Source organism: Rissa tridactyla, chromosome Z (assembly GCF_028500815.1).
Source record: "Rissa tridactyla isolate bRisTri1 chromosome Z, bRisTri1.patW.cur.20221130, whole genome shotgun sequence".
NCBI classification, from domain to species: Eukaryota; Metazoa; Chordata; class Aves; order Charadriiformes; family Laridae; genus Rissa; species Rissa tridactyla.
Window position 1 is genome coordinate 36,588,414 of NC_071497.1, and position 25,903 is coordinate 36,614,316.

Below are 25,903 nucleotides of genomic sequence, written 5' to 3' on the forward strand. Positions count from 1 at the left end.
ATAAAAAAGCCACAATATCAAGAATCAGATTAGTTTTTTCTAACTGCAAAAAAGGTGCTGACAAGCTCATTCATTCCATCAAGCATAAAATCAAGTGTTCTCACTGAACTGAGATCCAGATGCAATTTATGGGGTAAAATTTTTGGACTAAAAATTCAACCAAGTTAAATCCTTTTGCAGAAATTAAAGAAAAAAGAACAAACACTATCAATAAGCAGTGCCATTTGCAACCTATCCATTGAACGCATTCCAGTCGAGACTACAGAAAGACAGACTTATGTAAGTATGGTGATGTTGCATTTGTCACCACAGCTTATTGGAACCTCTCCTCTGTGCAAGAGTACAGAAATGTTATAGATACATGGATGAGCTGAGCCTCTCTTGGCTTGCACTATTTATTTGACAGAGACAGACCCCTAGCACAGAGCTGAATTAGAGACAAGCAACCACTCCTGGAGCTACGCAACTTGACCTCCAGATTTCTACACCTGAGCAAAGGGCCCAGAGAGAACAATATTGGGAATACACAAGTTCCCAGTGACACATATGAAAGCAGAAGCGGAATAGCCCCCTTCCTGATGGAACACAATATAAATAGGCATGGGTTTTCACTGCAGCATCACCGCATTCAATCAACATTCAGTTTACCGTTTCTTTTTTTCCTCACCTCTCCCTTTCCTTTTCCCCAGACATTTCCTTCCTGAAATGAAGCTTCTGGAATTGTTATTCCACACACACCATAGTCTACATATAACTACAAGGTTAAAACAGAGGCACAGGGATAAACAGTATTATCTCAACTCTGCAAGGGTAAATGACCTTGTAAGAGACCAAAACGCTGTGGCTCCAACCAGCTGCTTCAGTAAGTACTAGCTGCTGTGTTCTCAAACATTGATCATACACCCGTACTTACATACAATAGCATTTACTGACTGGCTACTCTTGGAGAAAGAAAAAAAAAAAGTCCCTGCAGCACAGATGTGCATTTTATGAATGAATTGACAAAACTGTTCCTGTTTTGCAAGAGGATACAACTTCAAGGCCTTTGACAGCTTTAAACAAAATATAAGACATATATTGATTACTGGTTTTTAACTCCTCAAAAATGGACTAAAATATGTGACTCACAGACTTTCTCTACCAGTAGTTTTCTGTGCCAAGCTCTTTTTCAGGGGACTAATGCTTAATATCCATTTGCTGTCTCTGATTTGAAGCAACATAAGTGGTATTATCTGGAAGATGAGACATAAATTCCACCAGAGACCACTGAAACTTACAGTTATAAACCCATCTTCCTGAATTTATGATCCATACCTAGCTTCTTCAAAATTCACCATATTGCTTCCCAACACATTTCCTACTCCATCCCTATCTCTGAAAAGCAGCAACACCTCCCAGATACCTCAGGGAGTTTACAGAGACCTAACAATAGACGTTGTCTAGCTCGATCATTCAGTTAAGTGGACACAAACACTACAGCAACTCAATTTCAGACCATACATCAGCTTCTGTCTACTTCAGGTGAAGAATTTCCACCTTCTGCCCATGAGGATTAAATAAAGGTGAAGTCTTTGGGCTGCTTACCGGCTTTTGTCGTCTAACTACATTTGACATTTGATTATTTGGAGAAATACGAGAGACTAAGACATCTTTCAGTGGGTGTCTCAGATCCGTCAGTAATACAGAGTTGAAGGGCTATGTAGGATAACCCTGCTTTCCTGTGTCCATGTCCCTATTTTTTTTAATATCCAAGATGAAGTTTGCTGTCTCCCTGTGATGCAGTTAACGCATCTCACTTTGTAACTCACCTTAGAAATTACAGGACAAAGCAGCTGTACCAGAGATGATTATCTAGCCACAGACGTAACAGACTGCAACTCAAGCAGAAGGAAATTGGTGGCAGGGAGGCTGAAGCCCACCTTTCAGCAACAAACTGACATGTGCTTTTAAGACCTAGAAGAGGGCAACTAATACCCAGTCCTCCCATTTCCTGAAGGTTCATTATCTCTTCACAGACACGAATTAGGGAAAAGAAAGTTTTCCTTCAATGGTTCACCATTGTCTGACAGGTGGCTTGAGCTCAGTACTACTATTCTCACCATTTCAGCACATATTTTGTTTTCAAGGTACTGCAGAACACACTAACCTTAAACTGACACACAACCAAACCAGCTAGCAAGCTCACCTCGTGGCTACTGTTACAACAATTCCATGGTTCTGCCTTCACTCGGAAGTCTTCTTACCTTCCTGAAACACATACATCTTCAAGTCAGATTCCAAGTAAAGCAACAAAAGCTTTACTGTGTTACTTTCATACAGGGTTCAGCAGCAATACAATTCACTTTTAACAGTCATGGTTTCATTCACAAATGGCAATGGTATAAAGCATACACATAGCAGAACAGAAATTAGAAAACTGAAAGTAGTATATACATTGTATACCCTTTCCCACATTTGGGAACCAATGGTTAATCTCAATATTTTTAAGTGTTTTTCAAGAACTTGTTCTGATAGCAAGTTTCCCAGCCATAACTCCTTACTGTAGCCCCACTGTATCTGCTAGTGATACCTCATTCACTAGCAGCTGTCTGCTCAGGGATGCTGTACCTCTGCGGGTTGGTTGGTTTTCTTCTCCACTTCTGCGCAGGATATCCAGGAGAACAGCTGTCAAGGTGCCACTACAGGACCATCTTTCTAAACCTAACTCAACTATAGACCAGCCACCTTCAGAAGTGCTAGCTGATCTTCCAATTGAAGTCATGTCTTAAGGTAAAAATTCTGAAGGTTCAGGACCTTCAGAAGTACTTAAAGAATACTTTCAAATCGAATGACTTCAAATGCCTTTACCAAACTCGCAAGTTTTTACATGAATAGAAATCACAACTCACAGCCTTTACCTGTCCACTTTCCACACTCCATATTTCTTTCTCTAACACTTTTGGCGTTAAAATTGTACTCCAGAGAAGTACACAAATACTCCAGTTTTACTTAAGGCATCTGCCTAAAGGCTTCCAAGTATCTTCATCATAAGAAGTGGCTAGCTGGGACTTCTCAATTTTAACAGAAATAAGAATTGCTTTATATTTACACTGGCAGACACATCTGTAACCCAAAGTTCAGGAAAATCCATTGTCTTGGAGATTCAATGACAGCATTGTATGAACAACTGTATGCAGCAACATAGAGAAACTACTGAAGGACAAAGTCTGCCCAATAAAATCAGGAATCTAAAACATATACGTACTACATCATGCTGCCTGTCTGCCAAGACAAAATGCCTTGAGCATCTTACAAGGCCCTACAGATACAGTTCAATATTTTTATTTCAAGCCCTCAATTCCATCAAAATCATGGCAGAGAAGTAAATATCAGTGTGCTATGGAACTATCACAGCTGCCATTAAGACTATTGCTTTAGCCTTTGTCATCAGAAAGATGGGACCTTATAAAGCAGACATTGACAGACGGTTCCAATAGGAGATGTAGGTTTCCAACACATTGCAGCGTACTGACACAGCCCTTGCACAGCATGTTTGGCATTTCACATACAACGCTTTTTTAAGAAGTTTTAACAGAAGCCTACACTGGCTTTATGAATACTTACACACCACATTCAAAAAACTTACTAAGTTTTCTTCCCAAAAGACATGAAGACTGATAAGCAGTTGCACCTTCAGGTTTCAAATGACTCAGCAAATCACTGTCTGCAGAAGGTTGTTAACAGCAGACTGCAATACACTACATACTTAAAACTCTGGAGAAGACCATTTCAACTTGCACAATGGTTTCCATCAGTAAGGCACACCAGACAGAGGCGATTCCCACATGCTAAATCTTTATTGTGCGAATGTTGTTCAGAGCATTTATTACCCTTTATAGAGACACATTCAAAAAAAAAAACCAACATTAACAGTGGCTACATTGATGGGGAACACGTTAAATCTATTTGGTGGTAGTTTGTATGCATGCAGTTAACTCTTGTGGTGGAAAAATCTTAGCCAGGAGGCCAGCCCAACTGACGACCACCCAGAACGTGGAGGTGTACATGATAGACAGACTGCCCACCCTCAGGCCCTTCATTCACAACCATCCGGAATCCATTGGTCAGGCCCAGGTTAGCAGCACACTTCTTGCCAACAATCATTAAATGACCAAGAAGCTGGAGAAGAGAAAAAAAAAAAAAGAGAACAACAAAACCAAACAAACAGAAAACACACAAAAAGGGGAGAGGGCAGGAAGGGAAGGAACAAGAGCAGAAAACCATTCAGACAAGCTAGTAAGCTAATTCTTAGAATTCAGCCACTGCTCTTCAAATTGTTGTCTGCCTGCAACCGAGACTTTCCAAGAAAAGCTATAAAGACTGAATATGCATAATATAGGGGGAGGGGGAAAAGAGCTAAAGATTTTTTTTTCAATCTAGACAGTAGCTGACTACAGAAGTGTCATAGAGGCTAAATTTATCTTATGTTTAAAGACCCCGTTACTTCTTTAGGCAATATACGTAATTCTGTGGAAAAGAAACTTTATTTTATCATGTAAAAGTTTACAAAATCTTTGAACTTGGTGTTTATAGTGACAAATTAAATACTTAGCATCTCTCAGTTAACTTTGACCTGCCAAAAACCCCAAGCCCATATTAGAATAAGTACTACTGCCTGTAAATCATAAAAACAGACATCAAGACTGTACTCCAAAATAATAATGCATTTTGCACTGTAAATACATACCTAGAGACACATTTTGCTTTATATCACTACTTTTACTGGAAAATCTCAACTCCATTCCCATTCTAAGCTAAAGGAAAAGGATTATAGTATCGAAAAACTACTTTGCCACTTTGAAACGTCAAAAGGAAAGGGGGAGAGTCTAGTAAATTATGCAGTAATTAGAGGTACAGTTTAGTGTACAGAAAGCTTCTTGAGTACTTACAGATTCATCAGAATCTTCTGCTTCAGATAACCTGACAATTGGCTTCTTAGGAATTACTAGGAAATGCGTTGGAGCTTGGGGTGAAATATCGTGGAACGCAAGGCACTGGAGGAAGAACACAGTTAAAACAAAATTCGCTTCAGAGAAAGGCAACTGGTTAGGTAAATCAATATGCCTCACTAAATATATACTTAAGCAGATTATCAGATACTGCAAACATAAGCAGAGATGTTGATTTTTCTAGAGTGATACATTATTCAAGGTTCTCTAATTTCTAAACACAAAATACCTACTTACCAAGACCTGTTGGTATGAAAAAAAAAAAAAATTATTCTGTGTTAAGCATTATTTAAAAGTTATAGTCTTATCTGCAAGTTAATATGCAATTAGGGTCATTATTTATTATTTACACATATGCCTAACAACTAATAGAGCTCATGGCATGCATACCTATAAAAAGTAGACTTACGCTTATTTATTAACACCCTGTTGAATAAAACAAATAGCAAATAGTTGCTAATCATTTTCCAGTTATGTCTGAATATTGCCTTCATCAAAGATAATACGGCATTTCAAAGAACCTGAAATTATGTGATTGAGGTCATCTTATATTTCTGTTCTCAACAGCACCAAGTACTTCAGAAAAAGATTATTTCAAAATATACTAAGACCGCCTCTATTTCAGACATTCTCAAATTGAGGGAAAGGTATCACTTTTGAAACATGAACAACCGCCTGTAGTAAGTAGTTGACTCCCAGATAATTTTATGGAAGTATCAAAATTACTATCAGTCAGAAACTGCATACAGCACCTAATTACATCAAATAAATCTCAAATTGGGAATTTCCAATAGGTAAGAGAAATAGAAGAGAAAGAAAGGGCAGCGACAAGAAAGCTATGCCACTTTGTGCAAATGGCCAACCACAGAACCAGGACTTGCTACTGCAATGACCACAATCTGCAGATGCCGACAATGAGCATGCACTCTGCCACTGCTAACCAGGGGGCATCCCTGACTCACTCATCACATTTAATTGCAAAACATCTCACAGTTACCAGTTGAGTTATGCCACAGAGTTCACACATATAAACATATACCTTACATTCTTCAAAATATGTATTTCCTAGATACTTTCAGTTATTTGTGAATCAATAAAGGGAATTTTCTATGTGACAACACCAGCTTTTAATTCTACCGAGAGAAACTGCGGCCTTTGCCAAGAGTAAAGCTGGTGAAAAGTTCAAACTTTACTTACATTAATAATGCCTTATCTTGTATACCTCCAATCTGTCCTATTGTAAGCTATCTTTAAGAAGATAATGCCGAGTTTTAAATCTCTGATGAACTGCTTGTTTCTCCCAAACAGAGAAGGGTGGTAAGCAAAGAATGGATGAATAAAAAAAAATGGCCAAACTGAGTCAAATAATTTAACAAACAGAAGACCAGTAGCAAATAATTTTCTAAGGGAGAGAGAGCAGAAACAGTATCAAACAAAAGCACAATCACAGGAAGCCCACGAATGCACAGTAAACCAACCTTAATTTCAGCAAGTTTAGATTCAATTAAAACAATAATGATAAGGCCTAATTCCACAGAACCTTCGTACTTTTTAATATCTCCCTTCCTCTGCATGTCAAGTAATGATTAAATGCCTTCCTTACATTTCTCCTTGTAATGTTTCAAGCATCTCTAAGACCTCCACAGAGTCAACAAAACACATTAAAGATCATCCCCTTTACTGAACTAAACTCTAAGAGCAGTTCTACATTTCTGCATACTTCAAGGTAAAAATTAATTGAGACACTGCAGGTAATTGCTCTTCCAGAAAATATTCTGCACTAATGGCAGTCAGAGTAGGTTACATGCTCTCAAGTCCTCACCAAAGTTAATGTCTTGGTTCTCAATCAAGCACCGTGCTCAGGTTACGCTGATGTAGCCATTACAGCCGAGGAAAAACCTCAGGCAGCTTGGAGCCGGGGAAAGAAAGAATGCACACCTTCACATAGACACAGAACAGTAACATAAGCATGGTTTTCACAAAGCAGTGAAAATTTCCAGTATTCTTGAGAGCAGGTGCCAGCTGCAACCTTTCCCTATCAATAAAACATTGTACCAAGCTATCCATAATTTTTAAGCACACAATCAGGCAAAATACATCTTTAGTGAGCCTGTATTCTACACTGCACATAATCCCTTATTTTAAAAGCAAAACCCTCTGTTAATGTTCAGTATTTAAATAAAAAAAAAGGCGTTTACTGGATACTAGTCTAGTTTACATCTTAAGAGACAACAGCTGCATTTTTTCATAAGCTATTTCACTTAGCTCCTAGCACACTGTGGTGCACCACCATCATTGAACGCTACCACTCCCAACTCACTGATTTAATGGATTTTTGCAGCCTACAGGATAACCGGTTCCCGCTTTTTGCGAACAGCAGAACAAGCTGCAATTCTCTATAATTCTCTACTCTCAGAATCCTTCTCAGAGGTTCATAACGAAAGCCTGGCAGGTACAGCTGTATAATCTCCGTAATGCTATTGAAAGGTACATCAAGACCTGCATTCCTGACGTGCAAAAGACAGCTAGTTTCGGTGTACTGTTTAGATGCATACGTCCGGAATCCACAAGGGTGGTTAATCTAAGGTTTCACGACTACCCTCCTACACCAGGTGTGCGAAGCTCCGTCCCTTGGCAGTGAAGCCAGCACGGCCTGCAATACCGTTAAGGCTGCGACACGGCGAATGCCAGCGGCCGCCACCGGGTGCGTTATGGCCAGAGGCCCTTCGTCCGCACGCAGACCGGTCACACAGCGGGGCTGAGGCTAAGGCCGAGCAACGCTTGCAGCCCTGCACCCGCCGGGCCGAGCCGGCCGCGCACTGAACGTGTCCGACGCTTTAGGGACGCTGCAGGAGGGCACGGAGAAGCCCCGTCCTTCCCGCCCGCCTCGCCACGCTCCCGAGCGCCTCAGCGGTACCCCCCGACCCGGCGGCTGCGAGCGCGGGTGCGACCGCGCACCGCCCGCACCTGGTCGTCCTCATAGATGATATTGGCGGGGATCTCCTTGCGGATGATCTTCCCGAAGATGGTGTCGCCACCGGGGCGGGCGGCCTGCGCCTTACTAATCTCGTCCGCCATGGCGGCCGTCCCCGCTCGGCACCCGCCGCCCCTCTCCCCGTGCTTCCTCCCAAGGCCACGCCCCCCACGGCGTTCATTGGGTGGACAAGTCACGGCTGACCGTTCCCACCTCGCGATTGGTGGTTTCGCCTGTCTTTTTCGCTTGTCCCCGCCCGCTCGGCTGTCCCGCCCTCGCTGAGCCGGTGGTGATGGGGCCCAGGGAGGCGCGGAGGGATCCGAGTTGGGAGGGGTAGGGGTAGTGGTGTACGGAGGCCGCGGAGGAATCAACGCTGCGAGCTGTGGAGAGACCATCTGGGTGGCTGTGGAGGGACCATCTGGGTGGCTGTGGAGAGACCATCTGGGTGGCTGTGGAGCAGCGGTTGCACCCAGAAATATTGTTTATTGCCGCATCAAATCCATGCCAAATATCTGTGTGACTTCTTGGTACTGTGTCCTGCAGCCAAATGACAGCTTTGGCAAGGGTGCTCTTGCCTTTTCCATACAAGTTTGCAGAAGAACAAACTGCCACGAATCCTGTCCTGGAGGCCCTGCTGCCTTGGCAGAGACTTCCGAGATGGAAGCTGTGTGGCCCCTTGCACAGAGCACAAGGCGAACGGACCACACCAGTGTCTCAAGGCCTTTCAGGGCTGCAGGGCCCCATCGAGATAGGGCTTGGTTTGAGGCAGGCAGGCACCTCTCATAAACATCAGCACTGGCCCCAAAGCTTGGAGGGTAAAGTCATAAAATACACAGGATTTAGTTTGAGGTGTCAGGCCCTGCTAATATGGGGATGACTCTTGCAGAGGAGAAATCTGTGGCAGTTTAACGTGCCAGCCCTTCTACACATTAGCCATTTCCTAACTGTTGAATCGACCAATCAATATGACCAGGCAACACAATATTAGACAGCTACATAACTGGTCATAAGTGCTTTTATTTATATATGTATATATTTATCTATACATACATATATATATATATGACACCAGTCATGAAATAGGAGAAATGAAAAAGCGGGAAAAACAAAACCAAGCCAACCAAACAAAAAATCCCTAAAATAGTAACAACAAAGCTTCATTTTCTAAACTTCATGGTTGAAATAGATTTAATCTGATTTCCCTCAAGCATTGTCTAGGAAGATTTTAACATTGACATTTAAATATATTTGCCTTGTGACAAAAATCTCACAGGAAACATAATTCTGGAAGGAGGCAGGGAATAAAAACTGCTAAGTGGTTTAAACCTAAAATGGTTCCGCATTTAGTTACCTGAACTTGTTACAAAAAGAGCAGAATTTGTCATACGTGTCTGGTAATAACTCTGAAATTATATATCTTGAGATACTCTAAACAAAGCTCTGACAAAGCATGTTAAACACTGGGATGATATTCTGTGCCTCACTTGATGGAGCTGTGTTAAGGTATTTTGACATGTGTATGTCCTACGGATAGTATTGTATGGCTAAAGTATGATTGCTAAAACAAGGATGGAATTGGTGCTTCACAGGCAAATTTATTTGCTTTCCATTGTTGTTTAACTGTGCTTATTAACCAAAAATGTGAATAATTTTCTCTATTTTCTCAGGAATTAAACATATTTTGTGAAAGAAGAGTTGATACTACTAGCTAAACAGACAGAACAATTTAACTTACATATATTTATTCAGGATCCATTTGTACATGTTAGTGTATTTAAGTAGTTCCATGGAGTCAGTCTAGAAAGCATATTTCTATGTTAAGAGAAGACATATAGAGACAATTGAAGAAGTTTCTCTGAAAATGCAAAAGCATTTTTTTCATATAATTGGCTTCAACATATATTTTTTTCTCACCATGTAAATGTCAGATTTTATGTTATTTTTGAGTATAACAAGGCTTTTTCAAAGTATTAAATCATTCATTCACAGCTGCAATCATTATTCAAGCAAATAGATCTATGAATAAGGATCATTTCTTGTACTAATGGATCAAGTTTCTTTATGAAGTACATAGTACAAAGTAAGTGCATTTAGGAAATTTGAAATATTAAAAATATTTAGTGTTCCTACACTTCAATCAGCTTTGAATGTCATTGCAATTAAATGATGAAATAGACTATATATTGAAGCGAGAGGTCTAGCAAAATAGTAAAGCTTTTTACATTTAAAGTCCTTATGCTGCCTGTAGCTAATGATAGATGATGTGTTATTGAAGTATAAGCTTGGGGTTTTTTTGTTTTCTAGGGAATGGCAATTGAATTTTAAAGTACAGTCAGAGCCCTGTGATGGCCGGGCTGCGGCTGGGATGGTCAATCAGGCTGTGGGTAAGGGAAGGCAGGGCTGTGGGGAGCTGGGTGTGAGCAGACAAAAAGGTGACCTGCCTGGAAAGGGAAAATGATGGAACAGAAAAAAATGTCTGTTGAAAAACACCAGCAGAGAAAATGCCTGCCAGCCTGGGAGCTGTGGGGGCTGGGAACCAGAAAAGTGCAGCTGGACTTTTTTAAGTGCAGCTGGGTACCTAGAAACGGGAGACATCCTGAGATACCATCGATAAGCACAGAAGCAAAGAACTGTAACAGCAACTTTTTGTCTGAAAAGGTGAAAAAGGGAAAGGGGAAAACACCCTGAAAAAAGTAAGAATTCATAACTGTGACTGGGTATTCTAACTGCAAGAACAGGTGAACAGCCCGGCAAAATAAAAATTGATCTGTAAGAAGAGCAAACATCATCATTATCATCTATCAGCTGTTCCAGGCAGAAAACAGAAATTAACAGCACCCCTTGGCTGCTGACAGTGGTGGTGTCCTACGCCCTCTTATGTCCCTATGATATAAAAATGACTGCAGTTTTTTCCAAAATGGAGCCCCTCTCTCTGAAAACATCCCGTGCTGCAGGTACTTGTCCCTTCCTAAACAGGCTCAGTTCTCTGCAGAAATTTTCTAGGTGATGTTGGACTCCCACTGGGGATGCCCGGCTGGCCCCAGACTCCATGCCACAGATTTTTGCAGTGTGACTCTGTTACTTCATGGCCCCCTGGGGACGGCCACTGGGGTTGGCTCAGCCTGTCCTCCCACCTCTGGGATGGCCAGGTCCCTCTCTGGGATTGGTGTGTCATAGAATCATAGAATTGTCTAGGTTGGAAGGAACCTTTAAGGTCATCAAGTCCAACCATTAACCTGCCACTGCTAAAACCACCACTAAATCATGTCTCTCAGCACCACGTCTACCCGTCTTTTAAATACCTCCAGGGATGGTGATTCCACCACTTCCCTGGGCAGCCTGTTCCAATGCTTGACAAACCTTTGGGTGAAGTGTGCTCCACTCTGGGATGGTTTGGCCCCTTCTGAAATCTGACTCACTTGATACTGGTATCGTATATCCATACAAGTAATCTGTGATAATCTGTCTGCTGTTTTATTGTTGATAAGTTGCTTCACTAATGGTAAGTTCGTAGTAACCTGCAGTAGTAAATACCAACTGGGTTGTTGCTGTTACTGGCTGTTGCTGTAGTGTTGATTGTTGCCATACGACTGTTTGCTGATCGCTGCTAGTAATTTGTAATAGTTTGGGATAGGTATATATTCTATACGTATTCTATATATATTCTAATTCTTTCTTAACCATAGCTACGGTTGCTAGGGGTGATTTTTGTGGTAGTACACTTGCTAGTGATGATTACTTTGTAGCAATCTGCAATAAAGTAGAGAAATTTCGAGGATGAAGCCTCTATGTCCGCGTGTATTACAGAGCCCTGCGGACCCACGGTCGCGATCCCCGTACACCCGCCGACCGCGTCGCCCTTTCGGCCGCGTCAGGATTGGACACCGGCCCCAGGCGGGGAGGGCCCGCCGGGAGGCGGCGGGCGGCGCCGGGCTGGCCGGGGGCGGGTGGAGAAAAGGCTGCCCGGAACGGCGGTGGCGGGGAGTGGTGTTCGACCGGGCCACATCGCCGGGGGGCAGGCCGCAGAACGTCTGTAGCGTCACTTCCGCCTCCGCCACTTCCCCGCTCCCCCAGACCGGAAAAGGACGGCCGTCGCCATGGCGAGCCGCGGGCAGGTGAGGGTGGTGCGCATGCGCGGCCGGGGTGCGGCGGGGAGAGGCCGCCAGCGGCCGCAGCCACCTTCCCATCCCCGCACTCAGGAGAGGGTGCTCGGCCTGTCTCGGCGAGGCCCCATACTGTCCGCGTCTCCTGAGGCTGGCGGCGGTGGCGTTCCGGCCTCCCCGGGGCTCGGAGATCGCCTCCAGCCGGCGCCGGTGGGGAAGGGACGGGGAGGCCCCGCCCGTGTGAGGCGGCGGTGGTGGAGGCTGCCGGAGCTCCGCATCCCTCCGTCGCCGCCTTACAGCGGCCTCAGGACCGACCCTGCTCTTCCCTGTTTGGCCTGCGCACTGTGCGAGGCTGGCACTCACCCGTGCTCTCTAGAGTGGCCCAGGCGTCCGGGGGAAGGCTGCCGCCAGCGGGCCGTTGCCGCCATGCCCCATCTGGAGTTTCTGTCTCCTGCGCATTGTGCTCACTCTCAAATTTGCGACCTTAGGCTGTAAATAGTAACAAGACACACATATGTTTAGGGGAGTTTTTCCTTGTATGTCACGGGACGATAGAGTATCAACAGGCAGAGGCCTTCAGGGCAAGAAGGACACAAAACAACCGAAACCATGTGACTGTGAGCTGTGGTTCTCAGGAGTTTTGCTTTATGAACGTGCTGAGAGATGTCATTTCTACATCGTAAATCCTATTTTTTTTGAGTATTTGCTTTTACTGAAGTTTTTGTTTGCGGATCTGGCAGTTATATTTAGGGGAGGACTTCGCTTTGTGTTTGTTTTGCCACATCAACTGTAGAAGATTCTGCCCAGGTGTTATATAGGCATGAAAGATAATTGTTGAATTAGTTAATAAGCAGTTTGAGATCCTTTTGAAATTCACTTTTTTCATATTGGCTTGTAAGTATGACAATACTTCAGCCATTTATATTTCTATCTTTTTTTTGTAATCAGACAATATCCAGTGATGTACCCTTGATAGCCCTTCTGATAATTTGACTTTTAGAGTTATTCTGATTGTGTTGGCTTTATTTGATATTCTCACAATAAATATGTTTGAGCCAATGTACTTTCAGGATTATATTCCCATCATGCCACATTATTATTTTGGAGTGTATTGATAGTACTCTCTATCATCTTAGGTTAATTTGAAACATCTAGAACTGTCTAGGATTTTGATCAGCTTTGTCTGCAAGTTACTTGATCAGGAATTGAGGTAGAGCATCTTAAATACTGATTCCATACCAAATTCTGTACTAAATGGAACGAATGTGAAAAATCAACCAGAACATTCCTAATTGCAACATGTTCATTGTAATTAAGCATCCTGCTATCAAACAAGCTAATTCTATCAATGTTGTATTGACAGGTTTTGAAGCTTTTTAAATTATTACACAGAACCCGGCAAGAAGTTTTTAAAAACGATACCAGAGCCCTTGAAGGTGAGATTTTTTTTTTTTTGTGTGGTGGATGCTTACCTATCTTTATGTGGAACTTTCCTCTCCATATACATAGAAAGAGAATTCTTAACATAATCTTTTAAATTATTCCCTTCCACATTTTACAAGTAATCATTGTGGAAACTTGTATGTCTATAACCAGGCATCCTTTAATCTGAAACAAAAACTGGTTGTTAGACTCAAACTGTATTTCATAAGGAAAACATTTCTTTTGGAACCTTGTTGATCTTCCGTGCTCCTTTTTTTTCTTTTTTTTTTTTTTCTTTCTCTTGTTGGTCCAGCCAAAGCATATTTAACTGTACTGAGGATTTGGGTTGATTCTCTTTAGGTACAGTTGCTCCTCAGGAGGTAAGTAAGTGCTGCTTTTTTTAGTGAACCAGCTTTTACTAGTGGCTTCTGTATGTTAGGTAAAGCTCAGAATGCTAGATAGGCAATCATATTTTATTCCTATATGAGTCAACTTAAAATATGACATCACCTGAATTCCATGGAAATCTTATATTAAAATACTTCAGGCAGAGCACACAAGGAAGGTGCTATAAAGGACTTGGGATTCTGAGCTGTGAAGCAGTGACAAAGACAAGATACATTTTTTTGTTCACACTTTAGTATATTTATTTGCTTTATTTAGCTGCAAGACAAAAGATAAATGAAGAATTCAAAAATAACCAGGATGAGACATCTGAAGAGAAGATAAATGAGGTACTTCTTGTTTTCATTGTTTTTTTTCCACTTTGCGTAAGAATACTTATAAAGGAGCTTTTTACTTGAAAGATCTCTAAACCCATGTTAGTACTTACTGGGACATTGTGAGAACCGGGTGAGTTTGAAAGGCTTTTACATGGATCTTATTGATACTTGCATTGGTATTAATAGTATGTTAAATAATTTTGCACATAAAAAATACATAAGGAGAAAGTGTCTTCTGGTAGTTGAACATGCTTACTTTGAAGCGTATAATAAAATTATGGAAAAAAATGTTCTATTTTGCTATTTTCTTGCATGTGTTTTGTATACTTTGCTCTTAACGTCCATCTAAGCTGTAGTCATTTAAGTTTACCTGGTCTTTGTTGTATACACAAGCACAGAAAGATACAGAGAAATTAGATAATCTGGCAGTTGAAGGAATAGACCATTCTGCGAACTCACTATATAAGTAACCTTTGCTCAGTTGTTGTCTTAACACTTCTTATTGAGTCATTTTTCCAAAACTTACTGAGGCCTGAAATGAAAATTTTATATTTTAGCTATTTTTAGTTCGTAACTTCCATACAGAATGAGTAATTTAGTCCTTGTCATTCAGCCTTTTAACAGACTGTATTTACACTGTCATTGGGCCCTAGTTGAAAGAAAGTCCCTCTGTGTGTCCTTTGCAGAAGTAAATCTAAACCTCTGCATCATACCAGCCACTGGACAGTAATGTAAATAGTTCTGAGCATTTAGTTAGGACTTACTAGCATTTCTACCTTGTTATCAGGCCCCTGTGTTTGTGTTCCCAGTGTCTGATCTGTTAAATTTTATGTTCTTTTTGTTATAGATGTACAGGAAAAATATTTGTTGTAATTTTTAAATCTGTATTTTTTGGGAATGGCAACCTACAAAAGACAGGGGTTAATTGAGATCTTGATTAAATGTGGCAGTGGAAGAAATTCTAGACTTTCATCACAACGACAGAATCCTAGAACATCATAGAAGCTGTCATTATATATACACATATATATATACTGAATAGACTCAGATGCAGAGAAACTGAATCAAATTACTTGTTCAGGACTCAAATTCTCACAGGACTTGTGAGAATTTGGGCCCTTGATTGCATAAACATAAGGGTGTTAGTGCTCTGCTTCGGAGAGCAGCTAAAAAAATTAATATTGACCAACCACATGTGCATTACTTGGCCAGAATAGAAGGCTGCAATGTCTTCTAATGTGACATCGAATACTTAGTTATGGAGAGACTAAGGAGGTCGGAGTAACTATCTGCAGTATTAGAATATGAGATGTGGCAGCTGAATCTACTGCAGCATTTTAGTTCAGACCAGGAGTGTGCTTCTGAAGTTACCTTGGTTATCTCCATGTGCTGTAATTTGGCTTGTTTTGTGGCAGATGGTAGTGGTAATGGCAGAATTCCTTTAAGATGAATCTGAAGTGGAAGGTGTGCTTCAGGAGCATGCAGCCTAGCTGCTAATGGGCTTTCAGTTGGGGGAACTGGAGGATACCTCATCCAAACCCTTAAAAGGGAAAGGGGGATGGAGAAATTCAGTGTAGATGCCAAATCTTGAGCTCTAACTCTTGCAAAGATCCCCTTCTGTTGGTACACATTACTTCCTAGTGTAAGCAAGTCTCGCGAAGTATCCCACTTGTGCAATTTCATTTGTTCCTGATATAGGTGTCATGCAAACCAAGTATTAGGCTTCTCTTAATCGCTCCGCAAAACCAGAAAAGGTGCTTCTGCTTATCCTCTTAATGAGGGAAGGAATCGTAGGCCGTTTGCCAAATATTAATGCCTCTACTAATCTTTAGGTAGTGCCTTGTTCTTGTTCCTGTACTGCTTTTCTGTGAAACCTCAGTATTCTAAATTTTTGTCATGTTTTGCCCTTATTTTTGTCTCCTTATTTCAAGAGCAGGAATGTTAAAAGAACCAGATTGCCCTTTCACTAGGGATAGTCAAATGTCATTGAGGCATTCACCAATGTCTTTGATCATTGTAACTAATTACTTGTTTTCGTAGTTGCATTCTACCTTATTTGATTGCACTTTTAATTGCGTGTATAGATTTTATACGGCTGTGTGTCACTGAGCAGGTTTCCTTCCTCTCGTGCTGTATGTCAAGATAACTTATGTATCAACCTATAAGTTACTCCAGGATCCCCAAAGTAGAAGTTATGTATGGATAGTGTATAGCTAACTGAATAATAAAACTGACTGGCTTTATTATTTGGATAGCTGTCTAGTATGGAAAATACTTCAGGAATGATTACATATAATTTAACTTACTCTGTTGTGTTGTTTGTTTGGTTTTTTTCCCTTTTACTAGCTTCTGAAAATGGCTTCAGATGTTGAAGTGATTCTCAGAACTTCTGTTATTCAGGCAGTTCACACTGATTCCGACAAAATATGTGAGTAAAATTGCATGCTAAAAAGATGTTTAAAAATGTTGTAGTTCAGTAAGTAAATATAAAACTTGAAAACTAAGTAAGGGGATAGAGAGGGCAAAAGTCTGTCTATCTCTCATTTCTCTGCCCAAGCTCTTAATTTAAGCCTACTGTCACTACCTAGGATGGGTGGAGGTTTCAGAAGTACAGTTTCTAAACAAATATTTTGAAATAGAGGGTCTGGTGGAAAAGAAGTAATAACTGCATTTAATGTCCTTACTGAGAGAAAGAAGTTATAACTTCGTACCTTAAGTATCAGGAGTGACAACGATTAGGTAGCAAGTCAGCACGAATGCACTGGCTAGTAAGTCAGTGTATATCTAAAGAAAGTAGCCACAGTATCTGTAGGTGTTTGCTCTACCAAATAGGGAGAAGCTGCCTGAGAGGAATTACCAGATGCAGTAGTACGCTATCCATAGAATAGCTTTTTCTTTGAGTATTGAGTGTTTTTTTCTAAAACCTCATTCTGACAATTTAAGTTTTCAGATTATGCCTTGGAAGATTTGTGACATAATAATAATAATGGCCTTGACGCAAAGCCTATCAAATTCTTGGTTCCTGGTTTAGAAGTTCTTTTATCTTGCAATCAAACACAAGAGAAGTAGTAGATTCAGCATGCAACTGTGTGCTAGAGGATAGGAGAAATCTTCAGCTGTGTACATTGTTTCCTTTCAGTTCCCCTTAGTGGTGTCTGTAAAGCTGTAACTATTTTTCAGTATTAGACTTGGTAAAGCATTTAGCTTTAGAACAGCCATTATAATCAAGGCCAAAGATAGGTCTAGACCAGTGTTGAGTCTTCCACAGTGATCCCGGGCAGATGACAGTAGAAGAGGAACAAAGCAAGTGAACTCTCAAATCTTCCAGCTGTTTACACCTGGCAGCCATTCCTGAGCCAGGGATGGTTTCTGTTTTAGTTATCCTGAGTGGGTTTCTCTCTCATGAACTTGTTCACAGAATCACAGAATGATAGGGGTTGGAAGGGATCTCTGGAGATCTAGTCCAACCCCCCTGACAGGGCAGGGTCACCTAGAGCAGGTTGCAGGGGAATGCATCCAGGCGGGTTTTGAATGTCTCCAGAGACAGAGACTCCACCACCTCTCTGGGCAGCCTGTTCCAGTGCACTGCCACCCTCAAGGTAAAGAACGCAAGGTAAAGAAGTTCCTCCTCAAGTTTAGATGGAATTTCAAGTTTGTGGCCATTGCCTCTTGTCCTGTCACTGGGCACCACTGGAAAAAGGCTGGCCCCATCCTCCTGACACCCACCCTTTAAGTATTTATAAGCATTGACAAGATCCCCCCCTCAGTCTTCTTTTTTCAGACTAGAAAGACCAAATTCCCTCAGTCTTTCTTCATAAGAGAGATGTTCCAGTTCCCTAATCACCTTAGTAGCCCTTTGCTGTACCCTCTCCAGCAGTTCCCTGTCCTTCTTGAACCAGGGAGCCCAGAACTGGACACAGTACTCCAGATGTGGCCTCACCAGGGCAGAGTGGAGGGGGAGGATGACCTCCCTTGATCTGCTTGCCACACTCTTCTTGAGGCCATTGGCTTTTTTGGCCACAAGGGCACATTGATGGCTCATGGTGATCCTGTTGTCCACCAGGACTGCCAGGTCTCTTTCCACAGAGCTGCTCTCCAGCAGGTCAGCCCCCAACCTGTACTGGTGCATGGGGTTATTCCTCCCCAGGTGCAGCACCCTACACTTGCCCTTGTTGGATTTCATAAGGTTTTGCTCTTCCCAACTGTCTTAGCCTGTTCAGGTCTTGCTGTATGAACAGAATGGGGACTGGGAATAGTCAGCAAAGATTTATGAAGAGGATTTATCTTCTCTGACCAGTCTAATACCCTTTTACAGTGAAATGACTTCACTCAGAAGACAAGGGGAGAGTAGTGATGATAGTCCATTTTGACTGTAGCAGAGCTTTAATGCCATCTCCTTTAAAATCACTGTAAACAAAATGCGATAGAATTGCCCCCACCTAATTCTACAGAGGGAGGTCTTCCTGAGTCTAGTACTGGCCAGGAAGACTTTGTCCCGCAGCAAAAAATCTGGAGTGCATCTGTACACAGATTGCATTTGACCTGATTTGACGTGCTTATGAATGCAAAGGATGTCATTATGCAGTCTCTTGCCCATGGTTCCACACCCCACCCCCCTCCTCCACCCACCCCCCCCGTATCTCTTTTGGATAGATCTGAGCTTTGCTTCTCATTCTGTAATTGATCTTATTGCAGTAAGAACAAAACAGTAATCTTGAAACAGCCATCACAGTTTAAGAGCTGTCTGTTTTGTGTGTGTTTGGAATATATATTGAAGTGAGAAATATTTAGTCTTGATAATGTAGTGAATCACCAATTAGAAGATCAGGAATGCTTAGAAAAGAAATCTAGAGTATCATAATAGAAGTTCACAGAATAAGAATGGACAGTATAAAAAACCATATAGAATGGATAGATATTCTTACTTGTACTGGTATAATGAAAATGTAAAGAGCATATAGTGAAGTGGAAATTTACATTCAAAGCTCGTATTCCGTTCCAGTACGACTTCGGTTAAGGAAGTGTTAGCAGAACAAAATCAACTTGTTTGATCTGTAATCTTTATGCTCTTGTAGTAACTTTTATAGTGCCAATACAATTACAGTTAGCTCCCTCATTGCGTTTATGGTATCATGTATTAAATGAGAGGCTCGGGACAGATTTATTAACACGTGCAAAAAAAAGGGGAAGTGCAGGCCTAAGGTGGCTGCTTGAGTTGCGGTTTGTTGGCAAATAAAAATAAGAGACCGCAGTTGAAAAGTTTACATTTCATAGTGCTACATTTCTTAGGTGCTACATGCTTGTTTTGGAGACTTTGTAGGTGAAGGTTTACTTTGCTGTAATAGAAAGTACATCGGCCTATTTGGAAAAAAAAAAAAAAGTGTTGTAGAATACTTAACATTTTGGCTGTATTTTAATTAGTATTATTTCTTTGCTTCATCCCAAGCTATTTCCCCCTTCTCCCCCTGCCCAAAAAAATATTAAATCAATCAATCCCTATGTTTTATGAAAGAAGAGCAGGGAGAAAAGAAACTAGGTAAAACGTTTTCAGAAACCTACTGCTGCAGCTGGCTTCCTTATGTCAGTTACTGTCAGAATCTCTTGACTCTAACTTTTTGAATTATAGCTGACAATATACAATTTAGCTACACCTCATGTTTGTGGGTTTTTGTGTTTTTTGGCTTTTTTTTCAATCCTACATCTCTAAAATAGCTATTTAATAAATGAAAAGGAAAAGCCAAAGGCTTGTCTTAATGAGAACAAATATTGATGAGGGGAAAATTTTCCCTAATCAAATGAAATTATTCTGTGCTGTGGTAAAAGCAGTGCACAGAGAAATGGTATTCTTTAAAAAGAAAAAATTTGAGATGTAACAGTGTATAGTCATTTAGGGGTTCATTGGTAAATCTTTAAAAAAAAGAAAGAAAAGAAACCAGACAGAGGTTTTCCTACTAAAAATAAGACAATTTCAATTAGGAGCTTGTTAGTCATATTAGACAACTTTTATGATTTTTTTTTAAAGTGTTTTGGTCTGAGTTATGTATAAAAATGTCTGGGTTCTATTCATTTCACTTTAATTTCAGATTAAGCTGATACAAGTAGAGCTTACATTTTAGTAACATACCACACATGCAGTATGTTACGATGATTTTGATTTGGTGGTTTTGCAGTGTATGTTTAAAACATAGTTTCGAAAAGGAAGGTTAAAAATTCTTCTTTCAACCTTTATTTGTTTGGACTTCTGTTTTTCAATACTTTATGTCCAATTCTGTTTTTCTTTGGTGTTTATGTCTAGGTGTGTAGATCAACATGTTTTGTCATAAATGTACTCACAAGTATTTTATCTAAGAGTAATGCAATTGAAATTTTACTTAAAGCTCTTAGAAACTTATTAAATGCATCAGTATCAGTACACAGATGCAAAAGGAACATACCTTCAAGAAAATCAGTTTTCTTATAAGGGATATCAGTGCACTTTGGACAGAATGTTACTTATTACACACATGCACACAAACACACACAGTTTTGCATGTTTACTGTACCTTTTGCAGTGGTCTGACCTAGTCAAAGTACAGCATTATGTTTTCAGGTGTTTGTGCTTTATTTTTTCTACTGGAGCAAATCTGACATGACACAGCTCCTTCCCTTCATGAAGAAAGGACAAGCTGATTTCTGAAGAGCTAGATGGCAAGAACTTAGAGTCAGGAAGAGGTTAAAACAGTGTATAATTAGACAAAGACACTGCACTTCTGTGGTGATATAGTGGCCATAATTTTCATTTGATGCTTTCTTTTCCTGTTGGCCTTTAAAACGGGTGTGACAAGATGAATATTACAGATCAGATTCTAGCATGCTGGGGGAGAGGGCTAAGTCAAATTCAGTATTAATTTTTGGAACTGTTGAAGTAAATATAATCTGACTCAGGCATGATAAAATTGCCATTTTCTCACTTGCTAAAAGTTACTGCAACACCAGTTTTTATGGATTCTTAATGCTATTGAAATATTTTCAGTGCTTTTAAAATCAAAAAGGAGAAGGCAATATTCTGACCAACAAAAAGTAAAAATCTTAACATAATTTTGTCTTGGGTAGATACCATGATTCTGCTTGTACACTTACCAGAAGTTCAGATTCTTATTTAAGTAACCTGATTTTTTGTAGTAACCTGATTTTTTGGTTGTAAATGTAAGAACAACTTTAGAATTTTAAATAGTATTTTCAATAAGTGTTTTAGTGTAATAGTATTTTCTTATAGGTGTGGGTTTCTTTCTATTACAGTGCTTATACCCAGGAAAGATCTGCTACAAGACAACACTCCTTACATTGATAAATCAACAAAAAAGCATGAATCCTGAGGAGAACATGCCCTTCCCTGCAGAAGGTTAACATCCTGTAATGAGATCTCTGATAGCCAATAGTGGATACCATTTTTAAAACCTAAATTTTAAAAACAGTTAACTATTGTTATCAGGAAAACAGACACTGAAACCAAGTCACTGATTTAATTGTGTGCTGTGATACCATCGTGCACTTTTGTTGTTGAAGATACTAATATTTCCACTGAAACTTAAGTCACACGGTTCCCTTAAAAATACACTGCTGTTACTTCAGACAGGAATGTTTTTAATTATGACAGTTGTAAGACAGAGATTATTTCCTAGAGTTTTTCAAAACTAAACACAAATTAAATGCAGTTCTTAATCCTGGTAAAATTCGTAAGTCTATTGTAAATGATATGCTGCTTTGAAGTAATGAAAAACCGTCTCGTGGCACTTAGCATTAAATTTATGCTTTGCACCAAAAATGTGATTTCTGAGGCTGTCATTAATTGTACACTAGTATACTGTAATGTTTGAGAGCATTCGTAAGGTCTATCTGAATAAATTATTCAGGTTTACAGATGGAAGAGTGTGTGTAGTTTTTTTGCTTCTCCCCAGCATCTTTGAACGAGCGGGAATGGCAGGGTTGGAGTTCTTAGATGACAGTGGAACAAGAGAACCCAGCCACAACCTAGCCCCTAAGGATGTTGGTTTAGATCATATGGTATATGAATATAAGGTTTTCTTTTTATCTTGTGTTTATAGAGTGACTTACTGAGGCACTTTCCAAAGAAAAGAGGCTTGTTGCTTAGTTGTAAGTGATCTGTCTTGCCTGGTGTGAATTTATGGTGAGTTTATTTACTAAGCCCTTATCACTTCTGTTTTTTTAAAGGAGACTTATTTGCTTCGTGCAGAGTTCATCAGAGTGATCTGCTCACTTCCATTTTCATTGGAACCAGATACAACCACAGTGATACATAGAATCTTCTGTGTGTGAAATCAGTAACAGGCACCATCCTAAGATCTAAATACCTCACCACAGGAGTGAGGTAGCCCAGTGACACCTCTTAGCTCTGTTTCAGGTCCCAGTGATTCTGGTTTTTTTAGTAGGCCTCCAGGATGTCAATATTGCATATCCATGTGGGATCTCACAGGGCTTCACTGATTGAGTAAAACGGAAAACTACTGTCCACATCCAGACTGTTTTCCTCACACAGCATGTCAGTGCAGTAAGTACTCCTTTCTTTAAAACTCTTGCCTCTGGCTGCCATGGGCAGGGCGGCCAGCAGCAAATATGTTGTCAGTATAACCCTCTTCCAGTTGCACTGATGCTCCCTGCATTGTAGCTAAAGGCAGCAAGCAAATTATGGGAAATAGAATGACATGAGTGCAGTTCGTGCTATTTGTTGCGATCTAGTGGCTCCACTAAAAACCAAATGTCTTGGTCTGTAGGGAATGTGCTGTTCTAGGCTTCTTGTGTTGTTTACTTCCCTAAGGACAAGGCATATTCTATGTCTGGTTTCCCACTGCTCTGCAGCCTGCTTACATTGACTTTTTTTCCATAAGGGGGATAAGAGTGTGCAAGGGAGAGAAAACAGAAGGTAATTGCAGTTATAAAGAGAAAACAGAACACTACGTCAAGTGAAGCAACTAATTTTTAAGCACAAATAATTAAGCAGGGATCTGGCAAGAATGACAAATTATACAACTGTTAACGTATACATCCCATGGCATGCTGTAATTTGGGGGGATTAATCTCTGGTAGACCTATTGCTTTAGGCTATGGGAGTAATGTGTTAGTAATTTATCTTTCAGATCGATTTCATAGAACTGAGGCTTGGTAGGCCTGCAGTCTTTTGGTAGTGATGTAAAATAGTATTGCCTGCTACTGTGCAAAATATGTATTAAAAGACTTAGTGACATCAACAGTAGATGGCGGTCTTTTGCATGATGTTTGAGGAAATAGCCAAGTGGAGAAACTATTTTCATGTGACTGTTGCTTCAGTATTGTTCTGCTGTCATATGTTTGAGGGTTTTATTTTTAACAAAAATTAACACATTAATAGAAAGATTCTGTGGAAATGTCAACTCACAGTATCAGGCTTCGGATTTGACAGGCATTTGTGTGTTTCATCTTACCTACATTTTGAATACTCCTAATAAAAATACAGAATGAGTCACCTGAATAACATAGACAACTGCTGAAAATAAAGAATGTGTTAGAAAAAGGTTGTTAGAATTTAATGGCCTTCAGAACAATTCTCATTATGCTGCTGTGCAGTATGTTTACTGTCTGTGCATTAACATTCCATGTTACTGCTGTCCTTGTGCATTCCTGGGCAGCAAAGACATGAATTTTGCAGTGCTGAGATGAGGAAAATCAAGTTGATAGGCAAAAGACTACTAAAGTCCTTAAACAGGAATCCAGGAGGTATCCAGACCAGGATAATTAGGAATCCAAGTAAGGAATTGAGCCTCAAAGCGTCTCAGAGTTGGGCACTGTCTGGGTGCAGCAGGTGCTTGCTTTCTGCAAATTTAACTTTCCAACCTTGAAAGACTCTCACAAAACTGCTTAATGAGCAGCTGGTAGTTAAAGGCTTCTCTGTGCTAAGTGGTGGTAGTGGCTGTTCCACCTCCCCTTGTTCCATGCTTACCTTTTTGTTTATGTTCCACTCAGTCATCTCCCCAACTTCCGTTTCCATTTTCATTTCACTCCAGGTGTAAATCTGTTATTGATGCTGCTGGCTTTGTGCTCATATATCTCTTTATTTTCCTTAATTAATGTCATAAATAATGTTATAAAGTAATAAATAACGTTAAAAAGACAGGTAGTACTTTTGCATTCCCTCTGCAAAATTTGAAGTGTTTGAAACTGTTTCAAACATTCCACAAGGTTTTACTTAATGACTTGGAAGGGGAAAAAGATTATTTACAACAGACACTAATTTAATAGGCAAACAATAACATGATTCCATCACAGTAAACTCTTTCAGGTTTACTGGAACTGCAGAATTTTAAAGCAGACATATGTGCCTTTCTTCCAGTGTATGTATCATCACTCTTAAAAGATAAGCCTTAAAGGTAATAGTTCTTTAAACTGTAGTTTAACTATATCTTAAATAGAAAAAAATCTGTAGAAATCTTTTGCAGGCAGGCAGGAAATTCTGTTGAAAGGGGCTTGTTGCTTGTTCAGATCTGCTACAGGTCGGCTGCTATAGCCAGTAAGTCAGCATGGTCTAACCAGTGGGTGTTGCTGTCCAGAGGTGCCTTTGTGACCTGTGCAGATACACCAGCAGTGCTGCTTAGCTGGACCTGGTATTTTAAAGGCAAGTTTCAGGTCTACTTGAGGTAGTCATGTGCTTACGCAGTTTTTGGCAGAACAGATGTCACCTCAGTGATTACACATAATAACATTCTAAGCACTTCAGCTTTTGAAATCATCGATGAGAAATGTGTTTGTTAGAGCCTTCTGCCCTGGTGTTCTCCTTCACAAAGTGTTGACTTTGTGTGCACTGTAGCTTTAATGAAAGCATTAAATACAGCTAAGGAATATTTCCTGTTTAAATATTTTGGTTTTGTTATAAACACCTTTCCCTCCCATTTATTCAACAGTTTCAAAATACAAGGTTTCTTCAGGATTTTTTTTCTGCAAGCAGTAGCTCAGGATAGGGATCAAGCATGGTATTAGTACATTTGTTATAGCCTGATGTTCATAAAACACAGGTGATAGATTTAATCTATGAATTGATTTTGTTTGCATGGGTAGGATTTGTGTTGAGGTCTTTATGGTTTTCAGGTGAAACAAAAGTGGCTTTTCTAATTTAGGAGGGCCAAATTAATCCACTTCTCTGTTCCTGCACACTTTGGTAAGGGAAGCATTTAATTGCTATTTTTACAGGGAGTGCTGTTGTATACCACAAAGCGACTACACAAAGACTTGATCTAGAAGTAGCATTAGAAGTTTAATGTGGAAAAGTGATTTATACCTTCCCCAAGGTGTTGAGTTCTTGGGCAGTTCTTCAGGTAATACAAGATCAACAAACCTGTGGCAACTTCGGTGGCTAAATCCAGCATTAGCATTCATTCTTTTTCTTAGAGGTCTTGCCAGCTGAAGGAGCTGTACTAGTCTGAATGCTTCATAGCATCATCAGTCCTGTTTGTATCACACTGGACTGGTAAATAAAGTAATTTAGCTTCAAGTACTGGCAGTTCTTTATGCTTCCTTTACAAAAGGGAAAAAAAATATTGACAATTGAAAACTAAAAATAAAGGCTGACCAACTTACAGGAAGAGCTGAGTCCTAGTACTTCCCTGCCTTAGATAACTCTTTCCAAACTACTTGCAACAGTTTAATCCTAAACTCTGGAGTTTGGTG

General features: G+C 40.3%; 2 protein-coding genes across 3 annotated transcripts; one reads left to right on the top strand and one right to left on the bottom strand.

Moving 5' to 3' along the window:
* Window positions 1-3,817: 3,817 nt before the first annotated feature.
* On the bottom strand, window positions 3,818-8,119 carry LOC128902690 (adenosine 5'-monophosphoramidase HINT1). Its single transcript, XM_054186101.1, has 3 exons — window positions 7,956-8,119; window positions 4,929-5,033; window positions 3,818-4,158 (listed from the first exon to the last, which is right to left on the bottom strand). The coding sequence occupies exons 1-3, from the start codon at window positions 8,064-8,066 to the stop codon at window positions 3,994-3,996; spliced, it is 381 nt and encodes a 126-aa protein (XP_054042076.1). The 5' UTR covers window positions 8,067-8,119; the 3' UTR covers window positions 3,818-3,993.
* Window positions 8,120-11,922: 3,803 nt separating this feature from the next.
* On the top strand, window positions 11,923-22,079 carry LYRM7 (LYR motif containing 7). Of its 2 annotated transcripts, none has more exons than XM_054186586.1 (5): window positions 11,923-12,077; window positions 13,429-13,501; window positions 14,151-14,221; window positions 16,556-16,637; window positions 21,488-22,071. In XM_054186586.1, the coding sequence occupies exons 1-5, from the start codon at window positions 12,060-12,062 to the stop codon at window positions 21,562-21,564; spliced, it is 321 nt and encodes a 106-aa protein (XP_054042561.1). In that variant the 5' UTR covers window positions 11,923-12,059; the 3' UTR covers window positions 21,565-22,071. The 2 variants fall into 2 exon arrangements, with proteins under 2 accessions (XP_054042561.1, XP_054042560.1); XM_054186585.1 differs by lacking the exon at window positions 11,923-12,077 and adding an exon at window positions 12,086-12,744 and having other exon boundaries at window positions 21,488-22,079.
* Window positions 22,080-25,903: the final 3,824 nt, after the last annotated feature.

What these genes read in the sequence shown, in the direction of transcription:
- LOC128902690 (XM_054186101.1), bottom strand. Translation starts at nt 8,066, where the DNA reads ATGGCGGACGAGATTAGTAAGGCGCAGGCCGCCCGCCCCGGTGGCGAC. An exon ending in TCATCTATGAGGACGACCAG is followed by an intron (nt 5,034 to 7,955) that starts GTGCGGGCGGTG and finishes TTCTTCCTCCAG; the next exon opens with TGCCTTGCGTTCCACGATAT. An exon ending in CAGAAGATTCTGATGAATCT is followed by an intron (nt 4,159 to 4,928) that starts GTAAGTACTCAA and finishes TCTCTTCTCCAG; the next exon opens with CTTCTTGGTCATTTAATGAT.
- LYRM7 (XM_054186585.1), top strand. Translation starts at nt 12,580, where the DNA reads ATGTTTAGGGGAGTTTTTCCTTGTATGTCACGGGACGATAGAGTATCA. An exon ending in CTGAAGAGAAGATAAATGAG is followed by an intron (nt 14,222 to 16,555) that starts GTACTTCTTGTT and finishes CCCTTTTACTAG; the next exon opens with CTTCTGAAAATGGCTTCAGA. An exon ending in CACTGATTCCGACAAAATAT is followed by an intron (nt 16,638 to 21,487) that starts GTGAGTAAAATT and finishes TTTCTATTACAG; the next exon opens with TGCTTATACCCAGGAAAGAT.